This window comes from Nylanderia fulva, unplaced genomic scaffold (assembly GCF_048542155.1).
Source record: "Nylanderia fulva isolate GAGA-0341 unplaced genomic scaffold, ASM4854215v1 Scaffold16, whole genome shotgun sequence".
Classification (NCBI taxonomy): Eukaryota; Metazoa; Arthropoda; class Insecta; order Hymenoptera; family Formicidae; genus Nylanderia; species Nylanderia fulva.
Genome location: NW_028189835.1, coordinates 3,291,429 through 3,307,764, shown reverse-complemented (window position 1 = coordinate 3,307,764; position 16,336 = coordinate 3,291,429). Strand labels below are relative to the sequence as shown.

At 34.3% G+C, this 16,336-nt stretch overlaps 3 protein-coding genes and 1 long non-coding RNA gene across 4 annotated transcripts in view; 2 read left to right on the top strand and 2 right to left on the bottom strand.

Moving 5' to 3' along the window:
• Nucleotides 1-48: 48 nt before the first annotated feature.
• The window catches only part of LOC114940410 (uncharacterized), a 54,041-nt gene continuing 37,753 nt past the window's right edge, over nucleotides 49-16,336 (top strand). Inside the window, exons 1-3 of the long non-coding RNA XR_003821440.2 lie at nucleotides 49-194; nucleotides 7,486-7,694; nucleotides 7,783-7,823. This is a non-coding gene — a long non-coding RNA (uncharacterized LOC114940410). The remainder of the gene's footprint in view (nucleotides 195-7,485; nucleotides 7,695-7,782; nucleotides 7,824-16,336) is intronic.
• On the bottom strand, nucleotides 761-10,809 carry LOC114940409 (uncharacterized). The gene is made up of 3 exons (XM_029315082.2): nucleotides 10,596-10,809; nucleotides 10,391-10,456; nucleotides 761-1,004 (listed from the first exon to the last, which is right to left on the bottom strand). The coding sequence occupies exons 1-3, from the start codon at nucleotides 10,695-10,697 to the stop codon at nucleotides 912-914; spliced, it is 261 nt and encodes an 86-aa protein (XP_029170915.1). The 5' UTR covers nucleotides 10,698-10,809; the 3' UTR covers nucleotides 761-911.
• Nucleotides 1,722-5,445, bottom strand: LOC114940405 (uncharacterized). The gene has a single exon (XM_029315078.2). It carries the CDS (start codon nucleotides 4,898-4,900, stop codon nucleotides 1,856-1,858), a length of 3,045 nt encoding a protein of 1,014 aa, XP_029170911.2. The 5' UTR covers nucleotides 4,901-5,445; the 3' UTR covers nucleotides 1,722-1,855.
• On the top strand, nucleotides 8,931-10,007 carry LOC114940408 (uncharacterized). The gene is made up of 3 exons (XM_029315081.2): nucleotides 8,931-9,030; nucleotides 9,554-9,759; nucleotides 9,857-10,007. Exons 1-3 carry the CDS (start codon nucleotides 9,019-9,021, stop codon nucleotides 9,954-9,956), a joined length of 318 nt encoding a protein of 105 aa, XP_029170914.1. The 5' UTR covers nucleotides 8,931-9,018; the 3' UTR covers nucleotides 9,957-10,007.

The window sequence follows — 16,336 nt, the reverse complement described above, 5'->3', positions numbered from 1 at the left end:
CGGTAAATAATTTGGACTGTTGTAATTCTGGCCTTCTAATACAGATGGCGACATTAGGCAACAAGAAGACTTTCGCGCCAAACTTTGCCGCCATATTGTGGAAACATAGTGCGCGCATAGAGTTGCTGCTCGTGTTATCTTTGCGGAAAAAACGCGCGGAAGAAATGTGCGGAAGTGTTCGCAATCGAAAACCGGTAACGTATAACTCATTAACGCAAATAGTATAGTTTGTTGTACGCTAGACATTATAAACCTTCTTAAAATTGTATGTATTTCGTTTTACTTGCAACTGTTGCATATGATTGCATCGATCCGCGACAATAATAATCGAAAATCATCAAATATTTCGTAAATCTGAGATCGCGTGCGGTTTTAAATGACTTACGCATGTTTATTTGAATTGCGATGCGTTTTGTATGCTAAATTTCGATATGTTTGTATCTCTCTCAAAAGTGAGAGAGAGAGGGAGGAGGGAAAGGGTGAGGGAGAGAGAGAGTGAGTTCAGCTCATCTAGAGTCAAAAAGGTAGGATTATACTATATCAAAACTTTATGTAATGTGTGTGTGATTAACTCAATATAAAGAAACATAGTAAGAGACAAAAATTTTGTCATTGTATATATATATATATATATTCGCCAAACTTAATTTTTGACTATTTATATCCGGAAAAGGATGTGTCGAGCGTCATGCATATATATGAACCTAACTAAATATACTTAAATTTATTCTAGTAAGAAAAACTGATTTAATAGTATAAGTTGACATTAATAAAATGTATAATTTTATTTTCTTACGATATAGAATATAATAACAATTAACGTAAATGATATATCATCGACATAAGGCATATAAGTCATATAATAATAAGTGAAGATATACATAAATATTGATACACATTTGAAAATTGCCTTATTCAACTAACAATCGTGTTTTTAAATTTTCCAGTATTTCGGTCATCTTATTTTCTAATTCGTTTCTTCTTTGTATTTCTTCTCTTTTTTCCTGAAACATATGTATGAGTGCTAAAAGATATTTAAATGATATAAGACAATGTAAACAATTTTTAATTTATAAAACAATTTTATTTAGAATAACATATATATTTATTGATAAAGATTTATTTGAAATTATTTCCATTAAAATATATAATTAATTATTTAATTTTAAAAATAATTTAATTATGAATTAAATTTCTAAACAGAAATTTCTAAAAATTAACAAAAGAATTATATTATTCTATCTGCTTTAATTAAATATTATTAGAACATTACTGAATTTGTGATTTATGATATTATATAAATTAATAATTTGCCCTTTAACATATAAAATTCTAAAATTATTGAACCGTATAGAAAGTTATTTGCATTTTTTAATATATATTTCTCCTGTCACAGGTTTGTACAAATTTTATTTTATATGAAATGTATATTATCTATCTGTATGTAAATTATTTGTCTTGATGTATATATATTATTTATCATGTGTATATTGTCCTTTAATATATTGTGTATATATATATATATATATATATATTAGAAAACAAAAGGAGAAAGGGAGAGAATACTATAATATATTATAGCATATAAATTTATAGATGCTTATATTATATGCTGTTAATATTTTCATTAACAATTAATTATTTTCTTTAACAATTAATAACATTCTAATAACAAATTTTATTCAAATCTGAAATTACATACAATTTGAAAATTTCGTGCCAGCAACAGATGCTGATATTAAACATGTGATAAATCTTCTACGTCACAAAATAAGTTTCATTAATATAATATACAAATTATGTAACAACCACGTCGCATATTTTACTAGAATTCTTTCTACCGGAAATACCGAAGTTAAATATTGCGTATAAAGTCTACGTAATGGATCGGTCCGTTCGGTTTTAATTGCCTCTGCTCCGATATCTTCAAGGTCGCTACTTTATTCCTGTACTCTGTGACTGTAGCTTTCTCCGTATCATTTTCCGGTTCATCGGCGTGTTGCACGACACTTTCATGATGATAAACGACCGGTTCGACAGGCACGTCCGATTCTTTCACAATTTTACCATTCTCTTCAGCAACTTTCAATGCGTCGCTGCTTTCGCCCGCGAAACTATAATCGTCCTTGTTGAAGCCGAAGAAGTCGTGCGCGCTCTGAGGATCGTCGAAGGGTTTACTTGTCGGGATCGGTTGCGGAATCCTTGCCTTATTATTTTTGCGTTGGTCCTTTGGTTGCGAATTCTTTTGTCTCGTTAATGGCCGCGAATAACGCGAATTTAAAGGTCTACTTTGTACGTTCTGATTTGAAGTTGCCACATTCTGATTCTGCAGTTGCACGAAGACCGGAGAAGGTTGTTCGGCTTGCGATTGATATATTTTGTTCGACCAATTTTCTATATTAGGAGTTTGAGTTCTTACGTTAATATTAACTGATTCTTTGCCTTCAGGATTACTTTCTCCAAAAATATATCTATAACGATCGAGAACATTGATTGGTTCTTCAGGTGGTTGATGATAGCGGTCTCTCTTGGTCTCGTTCAGATTATATTTGGTAAGATTAGAGTTCGTTCGGATGAATTGTTGATTAGTATTTTGTTGAGGAACGTGGATTTGATTTCGCTGATACGTGCCTTCGGTATTGAGATGATAATCTGAATTTTGCGGATTTATGTTTTCGTTTGGGAAATAATAAACATAAGGATTTCGATAGGGATTTGCTGAGTTACCAACGACCACCAGATAACCGGAAGGTTGTTCCGAAGAGTTGTCGTTCGCGTCATTTGCCGCGATATTTTTTACATGTTGGTAATAATTTAAAGGATAATTCTGCGAATTCGGCGAAATTATAGTGTTCACCGGTTGCGTATTGTCGAAGGCGTAATCAAAAGGCGGTGGCCATACTTGCAGTTCCTTGTGCTCGCCTTCGTGCAATTTTCGCGGTCGTTCCGGTAAACCGATCTGCGGAGTCAGCTTCTCTTTGGCGAGGGTTCGCGTGGAACCGACGTTGTTTCCGGAAAATCGGCCGTTCGGCAATTTATTCGTGTCTTCGTAGATCAGCTGTCGCGTCGTCGCCTGCTGCGTCTTCTCATTCGCATCGATGTAACGTATAGGCACGATCAGAGGCACGTGTTTCCCGAAATCGATTTCTTCCTTTGTGGTCTCGAATTTCGCGGCATCGTCGTGCAGAATATTTTGCCTTGGCGGTCCAGTTTTCGCGCGATTATCCTCGACACGAACACGTCCTGTTTTAGGACCTCGCGCCGATGTAAGATTCTGAAGTTTTTCGTGATCTCTGTCATCTCTTTGCGCTTCACCCTCATCATTCAAGTCGTACTCTTCATATTTATTCTTCGGCAAGGCGTATTCTTCTCTGAGTTTCTGTAATCTAGTCAAGTGTTCCTCGTAAGCGTCTGCGGTAGATGGCCTTCTTTCATCTTCCTCAGATGCGTCTTCAGGATTGCGAACACTCTGCGAATCGTATACGTACGGATGCTTGAACATGCTAAGGTAACCGGCGATTCTGTCGTCCTCTAATTTTTTATTGTTCAATATTTCACCGTAGCTGTCGCGGATCATTTCAGGGTGACCTTCGTGATAATAGTCGCCGAGAGGTAATTGCTGATTATAGCCGATTATATACTTATCGAAGTTCTCAGGTTGCTTGTATCCGCGAAACGGTTTGTCGGAATCGTCGTCTTCAACCTCCTCTTCGCTTTCATCCTTCTTTAGATGCTGCTTCGAAGACTTATTTTCTTGATTACGTTCTTCGTATCTTTCGGCTGAATCTTTTTCATCATCATCATTTTCTTCATCGTCATATGCTGGTTTTTTCTTCCCTGTTGGTTTGTAATTGGAAGCGTGCTCTGGATTTCGATTAGCGATTTCCTCTTCTCGGTTTCTATCTCTCTCGATTATCTCGTCTTCTTTATGATGTGTATTCCTGTCGCAGTTTGTCCGTACCTTCTGATCCTTCAGCTGTTCAACGCGCTCTTCCTGTTGCTGTTTATCATTCTGCTGCGAGCTCGGCTCGTCGATGTGTAATTGATGATTATATATGTTCACCGGTTTCATCACGTCCTTCTCATCGTAGATATTCTTTTTCTCCACCGTGTATAGTTCTTTATTCTCATTATTTTTATATATCACTTCCTGCTCTTTCCGAACCGGCGTTTCCGCGGTCTTGTTTGCTTCGTTCGCGATTGAAACATCCGGGGTGAGATTCAACTTGATATTCTCAATCGGCATGAGTGGTATAAGATCAGGCGAGATTGGCAACGGAATCTTCACGAAAAATGGCGCCAGCAAAGGTGGTCTGGTCACCGAGTTCATTCCCGGATCCGGAATTGTCGGGAGAGACATCGGCATCGATATGGGTCGCGGGATTGTATTTGTCATGTTATTTTGACGACCGTGAAAGATCTGCTCGTAGCGCTGAAGGTGCCCCACAATGTCTGAATTATTGCCGAAGTTTAACACCCCGGTGAATCTGATAGTTTCCTGTTCTTTCCGAACCGGCGCCGTGACGTTCATTGACGTCGGTCGAGAAGACGCAACTTGTTGTCCCACGATGTTACCTATCGTAGGCGTGTTCGACATTGCGACAGGTCTTGTGATGTTCGACGGATTCGGTAGCGAGGCGATTTGTATCGGAGTCACCGTGTAGCCAAAGATCTGCGCCAAACCCGATAGTAGAAGACCGAGAGCTCTTTTATCGCGTAATTTATATGCGTATTGTCTATCAAGTCCATCAGTTTCCTGTATAGGTGTATCTACTCTCGGATCTTCGACGTCTCCCGCTCTCGAAACTCTCGCTCCGAACTCGAGTTCTTCTGATAATACTTCAGAAACACAAGCGACGTATAATAAGCAGAGAACTAATATTCGTGTACGCGATTCCATTCTGGAAGACACTTAATTAATTGACGATCGAAAATAATCGCGTACCACACATTGAACTCAGATTACACGTTGAGTCACTTTCAATTATGCAAATTAAGACACATTATTTTTGCGATGAAACAATCAACGTTTTTTTTGTTATTTTTTATTTATTTTATTTGCGGAGGATTCACACATGTCATTTATATTTTAAACGATTTGTTTTACGTAACACGTTGCGTTATTATTGTGTAATTATTTTGATTAAAGTATGATAATTTATGGATAAATAATTATAATTGTAAGAAAAATATATTCAACAGTAAAGCGCTAAAGAGCTTCAGATTGCACGAAAGTTTCCTGTCTCAGAATTCCAAGATGACTGTCGGTCAATTGCAACGGCGTAAGTTTCGCTAAACAATGACTTAACTGGCGGGGATAAATTTTTGCATAATATCGGAAAGAAATGTCGAGTTTCACTTGAATTGTACGGGCTGACTCGTTGATTTGTGACAACTGAAGCGATACGAAACAAGACGGGCGCAGGAAGAGGTGCAGTACGGAACCGTGTTCGCGATTGAATTATTATCATTAACCAAAAGAATATAAAAAGAACTAGACGTGCAATTTTGGTTGACTACACTCTTAGTTTAATTGTACGTGTAAAAATGATACGCTTATCGCAATATTTGGCAATGTTTCATAATTTTCAAAAGAAACATAAAATTAAGTTAGATTTTCCTTGTCACTTTCTATTATCAGCGGTTCACATTTTTGAAATAAAAAATTATTAGATTGTAGAACAATGATTTATTATTTTAAGGACATAACTGAAAAAATTTTTTAAATTAGTCTAATTAGTTAAAAAAATTAATAAAGTAATCAAGAAAATTATATATATTACAATATTAATATCGAATGTTTAATTTTTAATTTTTTATTATTATTAATATTAAATATTTAATTGTTACTTAATTAATTTTTTTAATAAGAAATGCAATTTTTTGTATAATTAATTTTCTCAATCAGGATATTAATTTTTATAAGAAACTTATTAGTTACAATTAGAGTTATTACTACCTGTAGATTTTAGATAAATATTTTATTTGATGTAGAATTCGGATGTTTTGTTAAATCTTTTAATTAAAAAATTTGAAGAAAACCAAATCAACTGTTAAAATTATGAAATACTTTATCTTTCGTGAACGTTTGCATTTGTGCATTTTTCTTATAACTTCCTAAGCGAGTGAAAGGAGATTTACCGATGCATGTAGGCGTAAAATTAATTAATACTTAATGCCAAAACCTGATTTCTTTCTCTTTCTCTCTTCTTACTTTCGGAGTCTTATGCGAGCTTGTCTAATGAGTACAAAAAATCTTTATTCCATCGATAACTGCCAATATAAAAAAAATTGTTTTTATGACAAACTTTCTTATAATACATATGAATTAACAATCTTATAATTATATATGAGTTGTTTATTTAAAAAAATGCAAATTTTGAAATAATTAAGTGTGAATAAAATAATTTATAAAATAATTTAGAATTATTTTATTCATATAATATAATTTAAAAAATTTATAAAGCTTATTTTCAAAAAATTACATAAAATTTGCAATTTATATTAATTTCGGTTTTTTAAAAATATTATTCACATTTTAATTAACACACTGCGCTTATGTTTGAAAATTTTTATATATTTTATAATAATTTATTTAATGATCTCTATAATAAGCAATTTATTTAAGCATAACTTTCTACATTTCTTTATTTATCTGTCTTTAACGTCAAATATATCGGTGTTATATAAAATATACATGCTCATTGATGCGAACGATTTCATAAAAACAATTACGGTGCACGTGACTATAATCAGCTGTGACAATAGAAGAAAGACAGGAATTTATGACGGTATTGCGAAAGGCTGATGACAGAGTAAATGACGATTCAAAGTATCGTTTGTCGTGTCCGATCGATGTCGTTGGCGCGGCTGGCAACGGACGACGACACATTGCGTTAGTTCGGATATTTCCTAGTTGAGACTTTCGCAAGTAGACAGAATAAGTATACGACCTGTTCTGTATGAGAAAGTCGCTGTTTCCTAGTTTAGCGATGACAAAAACCTCTTAAAACGACGATTCGCGAGGGAAAGATAAAAGAAAAACTTGCTGCGCGTTTATAAGGAAGGGCTCAGTGATTGCATAATCGTCAACATTCCTAGCACACTTGACGTTACATTAGACTGATTGGATTAAAAATACCTTATCCTTATATGAAAGATGACTGGCTAATTTAATTTGAACAATAATGCGAACGGCGCGGTTTCTTTATTTCATTAATATTTTATTTTTAAATACACGAGTGTGAACTGTTAAATAAGGATTTAAGAGTGTATATATATAAAGTTGACATCTCTGATTTCGTTAAAACTCATAAATAATTAAAAATTCTAGCTATATTCTCAATAGTTCTTGATAGTTTAAACAAATAGGCCACTTGGGGCAAACTGAGATGCCAACTTCATGCATATTTATACCATGTATGTTATAATGCAAAAAATAATAAGATATTGTTCTAATATATGTATGTATTTTATTTGTTACAGGTAAATATACACAGTGCAATTTACGCGTAGTGTCGGAAGTGCCGTGTAAAGTGTCGCGCGTCGGGAGTGCCGTGTAAAATTTCGCGTATCGGGAGTGCCGTGTAAAGTGTCGGGCGTAATTATTCGTATTTTCGTGAGTGTCGTAAGTGCTACCAAGAGAGGAGGAGGAGGCCCGGGGAGGCATCGGGTGACAGCGAGGCAACTGCGAGGTATGCAAAATGAAAACATTGTTTTCTAAACTGCATTGTTTTGAGATGACACACATGTATATACATAATTGGAATATTTTATTTTCAGATCAATATGCTGTGTACTACAACTCCGTTTTGCACGTATCGGTGAGTGAGAAATGGTTTATAATATTTCTATAGCGTTAGTAGAGGAGTGTATGAAGCTGATGTCTTATTTCGTAACTCATAAATAATTAAAAGTTTTTGCTTTATTTTCAATACTTTTAGAGTTCTTAATAGTTTAATGAAGAAATGAGACGCCAATTTTACATACACGAATTAGAAATGCTTTTAAATTAGGTTCTAAACATTATTATGTTATGGAATGTGACAAATATATAATTAATGACAAAGCGGCTGTTACTGAACGAAATTGATCATTGCGATCAGAAACAATTTTATGAAATCAATTGCTGCAAAGTAAAGCTTTCATGACATTATATAATCTTATTACACGGAGGAGTTTTTATTCAATTGAATTTTAATTCAATTAATATCAATAAGTATGTAATAGATGCTTTCATTGATTTTTAATAATGAACCGAATTTTTACTTGTGTGATTTTTGTCAAAATATATTTTAATTTATATAACATAAATTTCAATTTATATATTTTAATTTATAAAATCAATATTTATATATAAAATAAAGAAATACATATTAATATTTATACATATATATGAAAAATAAAATATTATTTCTATGATAAACATATCAGAGTTTGAAATTTAATTTAATAATAATAATATAAAAAAAATTTGTGAAGATCTTTGCGGTATATTTTTAAGAATTGTTTGATAAAAATGATAAATGATTACATCGATAGTTTGTCAATGTTTTTGCTTAGTTCTTGTTGTTACATGAAAATAGAGCATTTTTAATCTTGTCCAACAGGTAAGATATTTTCTTCCTTTTAATTTTATTTTCTTTTACGTTTAATGTAATTAATAAAATTTTGTCTCATAATTCTAATGTGTTATTATATACATACACATTAGATTTGATCTTTTTATAATATAATATTTTTTACATGCTGAGAAATAAGCGTCAAAATGAAAATACTTAAATTTTTTATCTATCTTGTATCGCACATTTTATGGATTGCAATATTAGATCGCGATACCCATTATGTCATTTGACGATTCTTTACATGGGAGTGGTCTTGCGGAGTTGTCAGTCGGGATGTTAGTTAGATTACGTGTAATGGATCTAGAACTCACTATAAATTCAGCTAACGACTTACTCGGTATAAAAAGAAGTATCAATCTTCAAACAGCATCAGTTCGTGTGTGTCACGCTTAATATGAAGCTACTGGTAAACAATTAAATTCGTATACACTAATTCACTTAAAATATAAAACTCATACATTTTGTTTAGTAATTTGATTGCACGCGAAATATTGTTCGATGTCATCAGTGTGAATTACGATTTCTAGACTAATTTTCAGATGTGTCTTTAATACGTATGTGTGTTATTTTTAAAAAATGTGTTTGAGATTCAATATTTCGGAGCATACATTTACACATGCAAACATGTATAAATATACGATAAAAGTTATTGTGATATTAAACAAAATTTATTTTAATTAATTTTGAAATTGTATATTTTAAATAATTTTGCAATTGATAATCCGCTTAGCATATAACATTATTTCAATCAAATATAGATTAGTTTAAGAAACAATTAAATAATTTTTTTTAATGTTTATTCTATATTATTATCTTCATTATATCACTTTTTGAGATACATTTTTGTTAACGAAACAATCACAAAACACTTTGAAATACCTCGTGTAATCGTTCGCTGATTTATATTGACGCATCGATAATTGTTTTAGCTTTTGCTATCGTTGATTATTCTGGCTTGGGGAGACAGAGCTCTCGTCGCCGAAAAAACGGCCGAGAACAATGACATATCCTTACAAGCAAGCACGGTTCTTCAAGCTCAGCCGAGCATCCAGGAAATCTTAGAGGGAAAGAAACTAGGAAAGAGAAGCTTGCTTCCCCTGGATTATGTAGGCACTTACGCTCCCGTGTTGCCGTGGTAAATAGTACAGATAAATATCTTGTCAGCGACGTGAATGTAAAAATCTCGAACAGCGGTTTGGCGCTGACGTTGATATGTACGTTCGATTTCTCAGGTATCGATTAGGCGGATTGAGTAGTTACAAATTGCGCGGTTGGTATCCGGGCTGGTCGTTGCACGGTGGTTGGCAAAGTGGTTGGTACAAAGGATGGTAAATTTCACAAAGAAATAAATATGCACTATATCATCAGAAATTTATACGCATCTCACACCGATTTTTTGACATTTTTTAAATATAATTTTTTAATATAATCAATAAATGTCATATAGTTTTACATTATCATGAGTCATTGCATTATATTTTATGAATTTATTTGAGCAAGCGTTTTTTATTAGCGCATTTGTAACAAAGCATATTTATATTTGTATGAAATTTATATGGTAGAAATTCCATCATTTATAAATTTTAAGGAAAATTCTTTATGGTGTTCATATTATTATATTGTCGATTACTCTTGATATCGTTGTATTTCGATAAGATATATATATATATATATATATATATTATTCATGATGATTATTCACACAATAAAGGATGAAAATAATCGAAACTAAATAAATAATATATAGAATAATATTTTGCGCATACCTTCAATCGTTTTTTGACATAAGTCGTCAATATTTCCTCGCATATGGTAAGATTCTTGTCCGTGTCCTGTACAATAAATCGAATGGAATTTTAGTATCGTCGAAATTCACTCTTCGATAAAAGTACAAAAAAAAAATAAATGTATGTATATAAGAGAGAGAGAGAGAGAAAAATTTCATTATTTATAACTTTCTAAAAAATGAACCTTTAAGATGCTTGTCAGTTCTTTGATTTTCTGCAATTTGGCTTGTTCTCTCTCGGTGCTTTGTGAAACGTTGCACATTTGTGGTGGATTCGGTTCGTACATTTCAAGATGTGAGGCGACAGGTGCTAAGGCAGTCCGATGTTGTCACTTTAGAAGTCCATACTTGTCGTTTGTCGCAATACGTCTCCATATGAGCTTACGTACGTGTAAGACGGGGGTTGCTTAGGAACGAAAGAGGGCAAACAAATATTTTATCGGTTTGGCAGCTAAAATATCAAACGTTTACCGCATTTTGTTGTATATTAATGAATAATCGTTTTATCGTATTTTGCATTCAAGAGTTATAATTTTTTTATTTATTTTGACTCGAGTTTTCGGCTTAATAAAGATATCATCGACTGATTTAAAAACTTGTGTATCACCTACAGTTAACATTGAAATTTTCTTAACCCGGTAGATAAATTGTCTTTCGCGCTCGTTATCTTATTCGAATATACATAGATATATTTCTATGATAAAATAATCGGTACATTTATAAGATAAATAAAAACAATTATATAATATTGCTTAATAAATAATATTTTTTATGTGTTCAAAACTTATCTAATAGTGCAATAATAGTTTCCTGCGTTATCCACTCTGCTACCCTTTGGTTTCCTACCCTTTTCCTGCCCTGTTAGAGGGCAACTAGGGTAAAATCAATTTTAGGCGCGACAATGAGCTTAAGCGTACGAACGTCGCAAAAAATTATATTAATACAAAATAAATATTTAAATGTTACGTTATTAAAAATTCTTATTGATAATTAATCTAATTTAATTACAAATAAAATCATAATTCTTTGAAATATGTATGAAAAAAGTGAAGTCTTACGTAACACAACAATTATATCTATCGAATTTTCATCAAAATACTCAATTAATTTTCACTCCTTTTAAAAGAGGGTTGCACTTATTTAAAACATCAATTCGTGCTTTCAAAATATTACGAAGTCGACGAAGGGGATCGTAGTCAACCCTCTTCGCGCCAAAAGTCAAAGGCCAACTGGATGCATATTTTGCGGTGGTGCGTTTATTAGCCCCGATGGACAGTGATAGAAGGACAGAGAGACGAGGCAGCATCTCTCCCTCCGGATGGACCAGTTTTTTTTGTCGGCTGAAACTGACCGGGAGAATCTCAAAATGAGAGTCAAAGGCTAACCGAACGCGTTTTGTGGCCCGGTGTTTGTATACGTTCGAATGGACAGTGGCCATTGTTCCGGAACAGCATCCGGATGGACCAGTTTTCTCGGTGGCACGCGCCCGCGAGGATGAATTCGACGGGATAACTCGTAGCAGGAGAACCGCCACGCGAACGAACAGGTTTCGATCGAACTGGGGGAACCGCGAAACAGAGTAGTCTCTGTCAGAGAAAACGGATCGTGATCTATATCAGGTGGAAACTGGTCCATAGCTCGGTCCCCTAGTTCAACAGCTCGGTGTCATCCACGTGCGATCTGGCCGTACCGAGATCAGAGATCAGACTCTCAAGAAAAGCAACGAGCTCCAAATACGAGAGTGGGAACAGGTTCTGCTGAATAAACGGGATCACGATCTTCAACCGCGCATCGGAAATGTAGAGCAGGTGGAATGTTTAGATCCGCGAGAGCGTGGTGTGGGCGAAGTTTCTTGTTTACAGAGCATTTACGTAATGGGGACTGGAAGAAAATATAATCGATTCGCTCGTGCGCAACTTTACTGTTCATTGACATATAAAATCTCAATCTCCAATGACATATAAAATCGTGCAGCGTACAATCGATAAAATGCACCCGAATATTTATCAAATGACGCGAATTAAATTCGAAAGATTTAATTAAAATTCTTTCTAATAAAGCATTAACTGTAAATTATTAAAATTTAATAATTTTTTATTTATAATGAATGTACTATTTAAATTATTTACATTCATCGCTTCTACAAAACAAATCATATTTGACATAAATAAAATTACATTTTCACAATGTGAATAAAAACATATTAAATTTTAATAATTAACAATTATAATTTTGAAAGGGGCTGCTAACAAAACAATTTTGCTCTATATTAACGTTATGCTTTATATATAAGACTTGATTTTTTATATATTGTATTTCAAAAAATTATGATTTTATTGTAACCAAATTAAAATTATCAATAAGAATTTTTAATAACGTAACACTTAAATATTTATTTTGTACTAATATAATACTATTGCAAAAATAGAATTTTTTCTATTATATTGTTCGGAGAAAGCACTGTCGTCGGACGTTAAATTAAAAAAATACGATAGAAGGGATTGTACTGCAGGATCTATACAGGGACAAAGAACACGCGGCACTCAATCAAAAGGACGCGAAAACAAAAGCTGCTAACATACGTGTCACATGAGACGTCGAAACCAGCCCACATTGGCCACTTCTTTCACCTGTCCATCACCCTTCCCGGCCTCTAAAGAGGACGCCTCTGAAAGAGGACATTTGCGTTTCCGCGCTCGTACCAGCCATTGTGCGCCTTTATCGCCCGTTTCATGTTCCTCTCTGCTGGCGTGTTCGTTCCACTGGCGACTGTGCGTTTAGTAAGGAATGCACATCTCTGACGTAGGAGATGAAATAATTGCGCGTTATATATATATATATATTTTAGTTGTAAACAGTTTTCTAATATTAATCTATGCTTTATTGGAATTTTTATCTGTGGAAATATTAAAAGACAGGCATAATTACATAAAAAACAAGTCAAAAAATTAATTTATTATATATTTTGAAGCGAAAATTTCTCCGATTACATATACATAAATTTTTAAATTAATTAATAACACATTGTGTGTTTTCTGCATAATTGGTTTATTAGGTAATAATGTTATCTGTTTTACGTTTATTTAAACTGATAGTGTTCTGTTAAACTGTACTTATATATTTTATTGAATTGGCATTTATTTTAAATAAGAGCCTTTACCGTGAAAAATTATTTGTTGGTGTAAGTGTAAGAATTTGAAAAATGAGAACGTTTGACAAGTTGATTTAATGAAGCAAGCGTGAAAGATCGTAAATATAAACGTAAAAAGAATAACGAAGGAAACTTCTGTTGTCGAGTTAATTTCAGCTTCGGTCGTGAAAACCTGTCTTCCGCAGGGGGTTATGAAAGGGTCTCACCACCTATATAGCGCATTACCTCCATTCGTATCGGTAACGAGGTCGACTTCGCTCTGCAGCACTCTTCCTCTAAACGGGGTGGGACGCATAGACGCAGTATTATCGGGACACCCCGTATATATATATATAGGAAGGGCGTATTTGTTTTACTGCCTGGCTGCCGGCATTGGTTGAGAACGTGCTCCGCATTCTTGAAATCGTGCCATCCTTGTTACCAGTACAGACTCTACTGTCGTTCCTTTCGTCCCTCCGCCTCCTCGTCAAACCTAGGCTCTTTTCCTCGTCGCCGCAACCATCATGAGAAGGATCGTCGTCGCGATCCCCTTTCCTACGTCCTCCCTCGTGCGATCGTAAAAAATTCTTAACTCCTGTAGTAGTCATGGAATACGCATATAAGTGTTCTGTATGTACAACAAACTCTGCAAGATGTTTCTGAAACCTAGACACATTCGTCCGTTTATCCAACCATCTATAGGAGTTCGTTCAACGTGCCGCACTAAAATACTATATATATCATTCTCTATTATTTTGAAAAAGTAGAGTTATAGACATTGAAATCGTGAATTATTCATTTCTTATCACGTTAAGGTAAAACGTAATGATGATAAAAAATGATATTTCAAAAAACCTAGAGTACATTTGAAGAGATACGTTTTCAGCTTGACGATGTAACCGTTAATAAGAACGTGAAAATCGTTGAAAATCCGCATCATTAATCTTACAACGTTTGCCGCTGTCAGGATCAGAGCGAAAACCGAGAAGATTGTCTTCGTTTCTTTCTATTCGATGAGACTATAGAAATTTTTAGCTCCTGCCATGAACATAAAATGCTTTTGTAAAGATTGAGAAATGTTTTCCTTATTACTATTCTCTCTTCTCTATATTTTTATTAGAATTTATTTATGAGCCCGACTCATACTCGTCGTTATGCTAAACTTAGGCATTCTTTACATTATTTCAACAACAAATTATTTCGTACACTAAAGAACATGATTGCTCTTGAAAAGACGTATAGCCCTTTTTTCGAACAAAAACGTACGATTTCGTATATTTTGATTAGATTCTTTGACAGCTGTACAGACACGTAGCTTTTCGGCTCGTAAAATTGTTATCTTCTTTAATGGTCGGTCGGCTCTTCTCACGTCATCTCGGTATCTGATTTTTCGATAACGGAGCGTTGTCGTGCAGACACGGTCGTCACATTGCGGACTTTAGACTACCACCTCGGCAAGATGAGAAGGAGAACGAGAAAGAGAGAAATCGCAAAGGAAGAGTCCGGCGTTCTGCCGATCCTAATTTACGGCCGGGATTTCAGGCGTTTATGTCTTTCCGATAAGGTCGTTCAGATCGCAGATGCCAAGCCTGCATCGATGGATCTTCTTCATCCCGCGCGCTCCCACTTCTTCTTATTCCGCCCCTCGTCGACTCTCTCGCATATCGATAGGACGCGACGAAACGTCAGAGTGGAATTCGTCTTGCGTCGTTTGTCGTTAACGAGAGCAAAGTAGGATCGAGGTGTCGATTCGACAACAACGGCGCGATTACGTCGCACTCGCGAAATTGCCAGCGATTCTTCCACGGTTTTCTGCCAGAAATGATATTGATCGACGCTTCGTAAAAGTCACGTGGATGTAAGATTTAACCACTTCTGCATAATAGAGCGTGATTCTTTATTTCTCGAGAAGACAGCGCGAGATCCCACAATCTCTAGGTGCACAAATAAAAATCTCTCTCGTTATTCATTAAACGCCAGAGTATTGACTTGTACTTGCTTAAAAGAGAAAATTTTTATAATATGAATGTTTTCGTGATATTAAGTTTAAATACACGGTTGTGTATATAGGTTAAAGAGATGCAAAACGAATTGTTTCGAACTTCCAACCGATTTCAGTTAGGATCCGGAATAATATTTGTTTAAAGGACAAGCGACCGGAGATTCGATCAAATTGGAAATTTCGCCTTTTTCATGGGAGGGTGTTAAATTCCCTGTGAGATTCGATTGGTCGGTGGGCACAGATTTCCTGTCCGGAAGAATCGACAAGATGGGTTTGTTTACGATTTTCTATCGAAACGGCACGTTCGTCTCCAATTTTTCATGCTTTGTCAATTTTTAGACCGATTTATTTTCCCGCCGAGCCGAGAAGTAATTGTGAGCAAAATTCATATTTGTCATTAGTAAATATTAATTAAATTAAAGAACAGTTTTATAAATCAAATAAATTAATATCAATTTATTACGCGGAAAAAATGTTAAGGAAGATTTAAACTTTTTATAGACTTTACATTTTTACTTTAAAGATTGGATTTTTTATGCTAAATCTTCATTATCAGATATGGCTCGATGATCAATTTGATTTTAAGACAGACAGAGACAAGATAGTGTGTCATCTATTTGCGTCTAATTGTCGGATTTTTGAATATGTGAAATATGGTTTTTGACTCGATAATCGCGTAAGACTTGTTAATACTATTACTGGATGGTCTCATAGACCAGAGATCAAATCAGAGAATCAAAACTGAAATATACTCGTAGATTAAACTCGTTATCGAATAGTCACGGCGAAATACA

Bases quoted from the DNA above. Each gene is read 5' to 3' on its own strand.
- LOC114940405 (XM_029315078.2), bottom strand. From the start codon at position 4,900: ATGGAATCGCGTACACGAATATTAGTTCTCTGCTTATTATACGTCGCT.
- LOC114940409 (XM_029315082.2), bottom strand. From the start codon at position 10,697: ATGTACGAACCGAATCCACCACAAATGTGCAACGTTTCACAAAGCACC. The intron at 10,457-10,595 runs GTTCATTTTTTA...TTTATTGTACAG, and splicing joins AACTGACAAGCATCTTAAAG to GACACGGACAAGAATCTTAC. The intron at 1,005-10,390 runs GTATGCGCAAAA...CATATGTTTCAG, and splicing joins ATGTCAAAAAACGATTGAAG to GAAAAAAGAGAAGAAATACA.
- LOC114940408 (XM_029315081.2), top strand. The intron at 9,760-9,856 runs GTAAATAGTACA...TCGATTTCTCAG, and splicing joins TACGCTCCCGTGTTGCCGTG to GTATCGATTAGGCGGATTGA.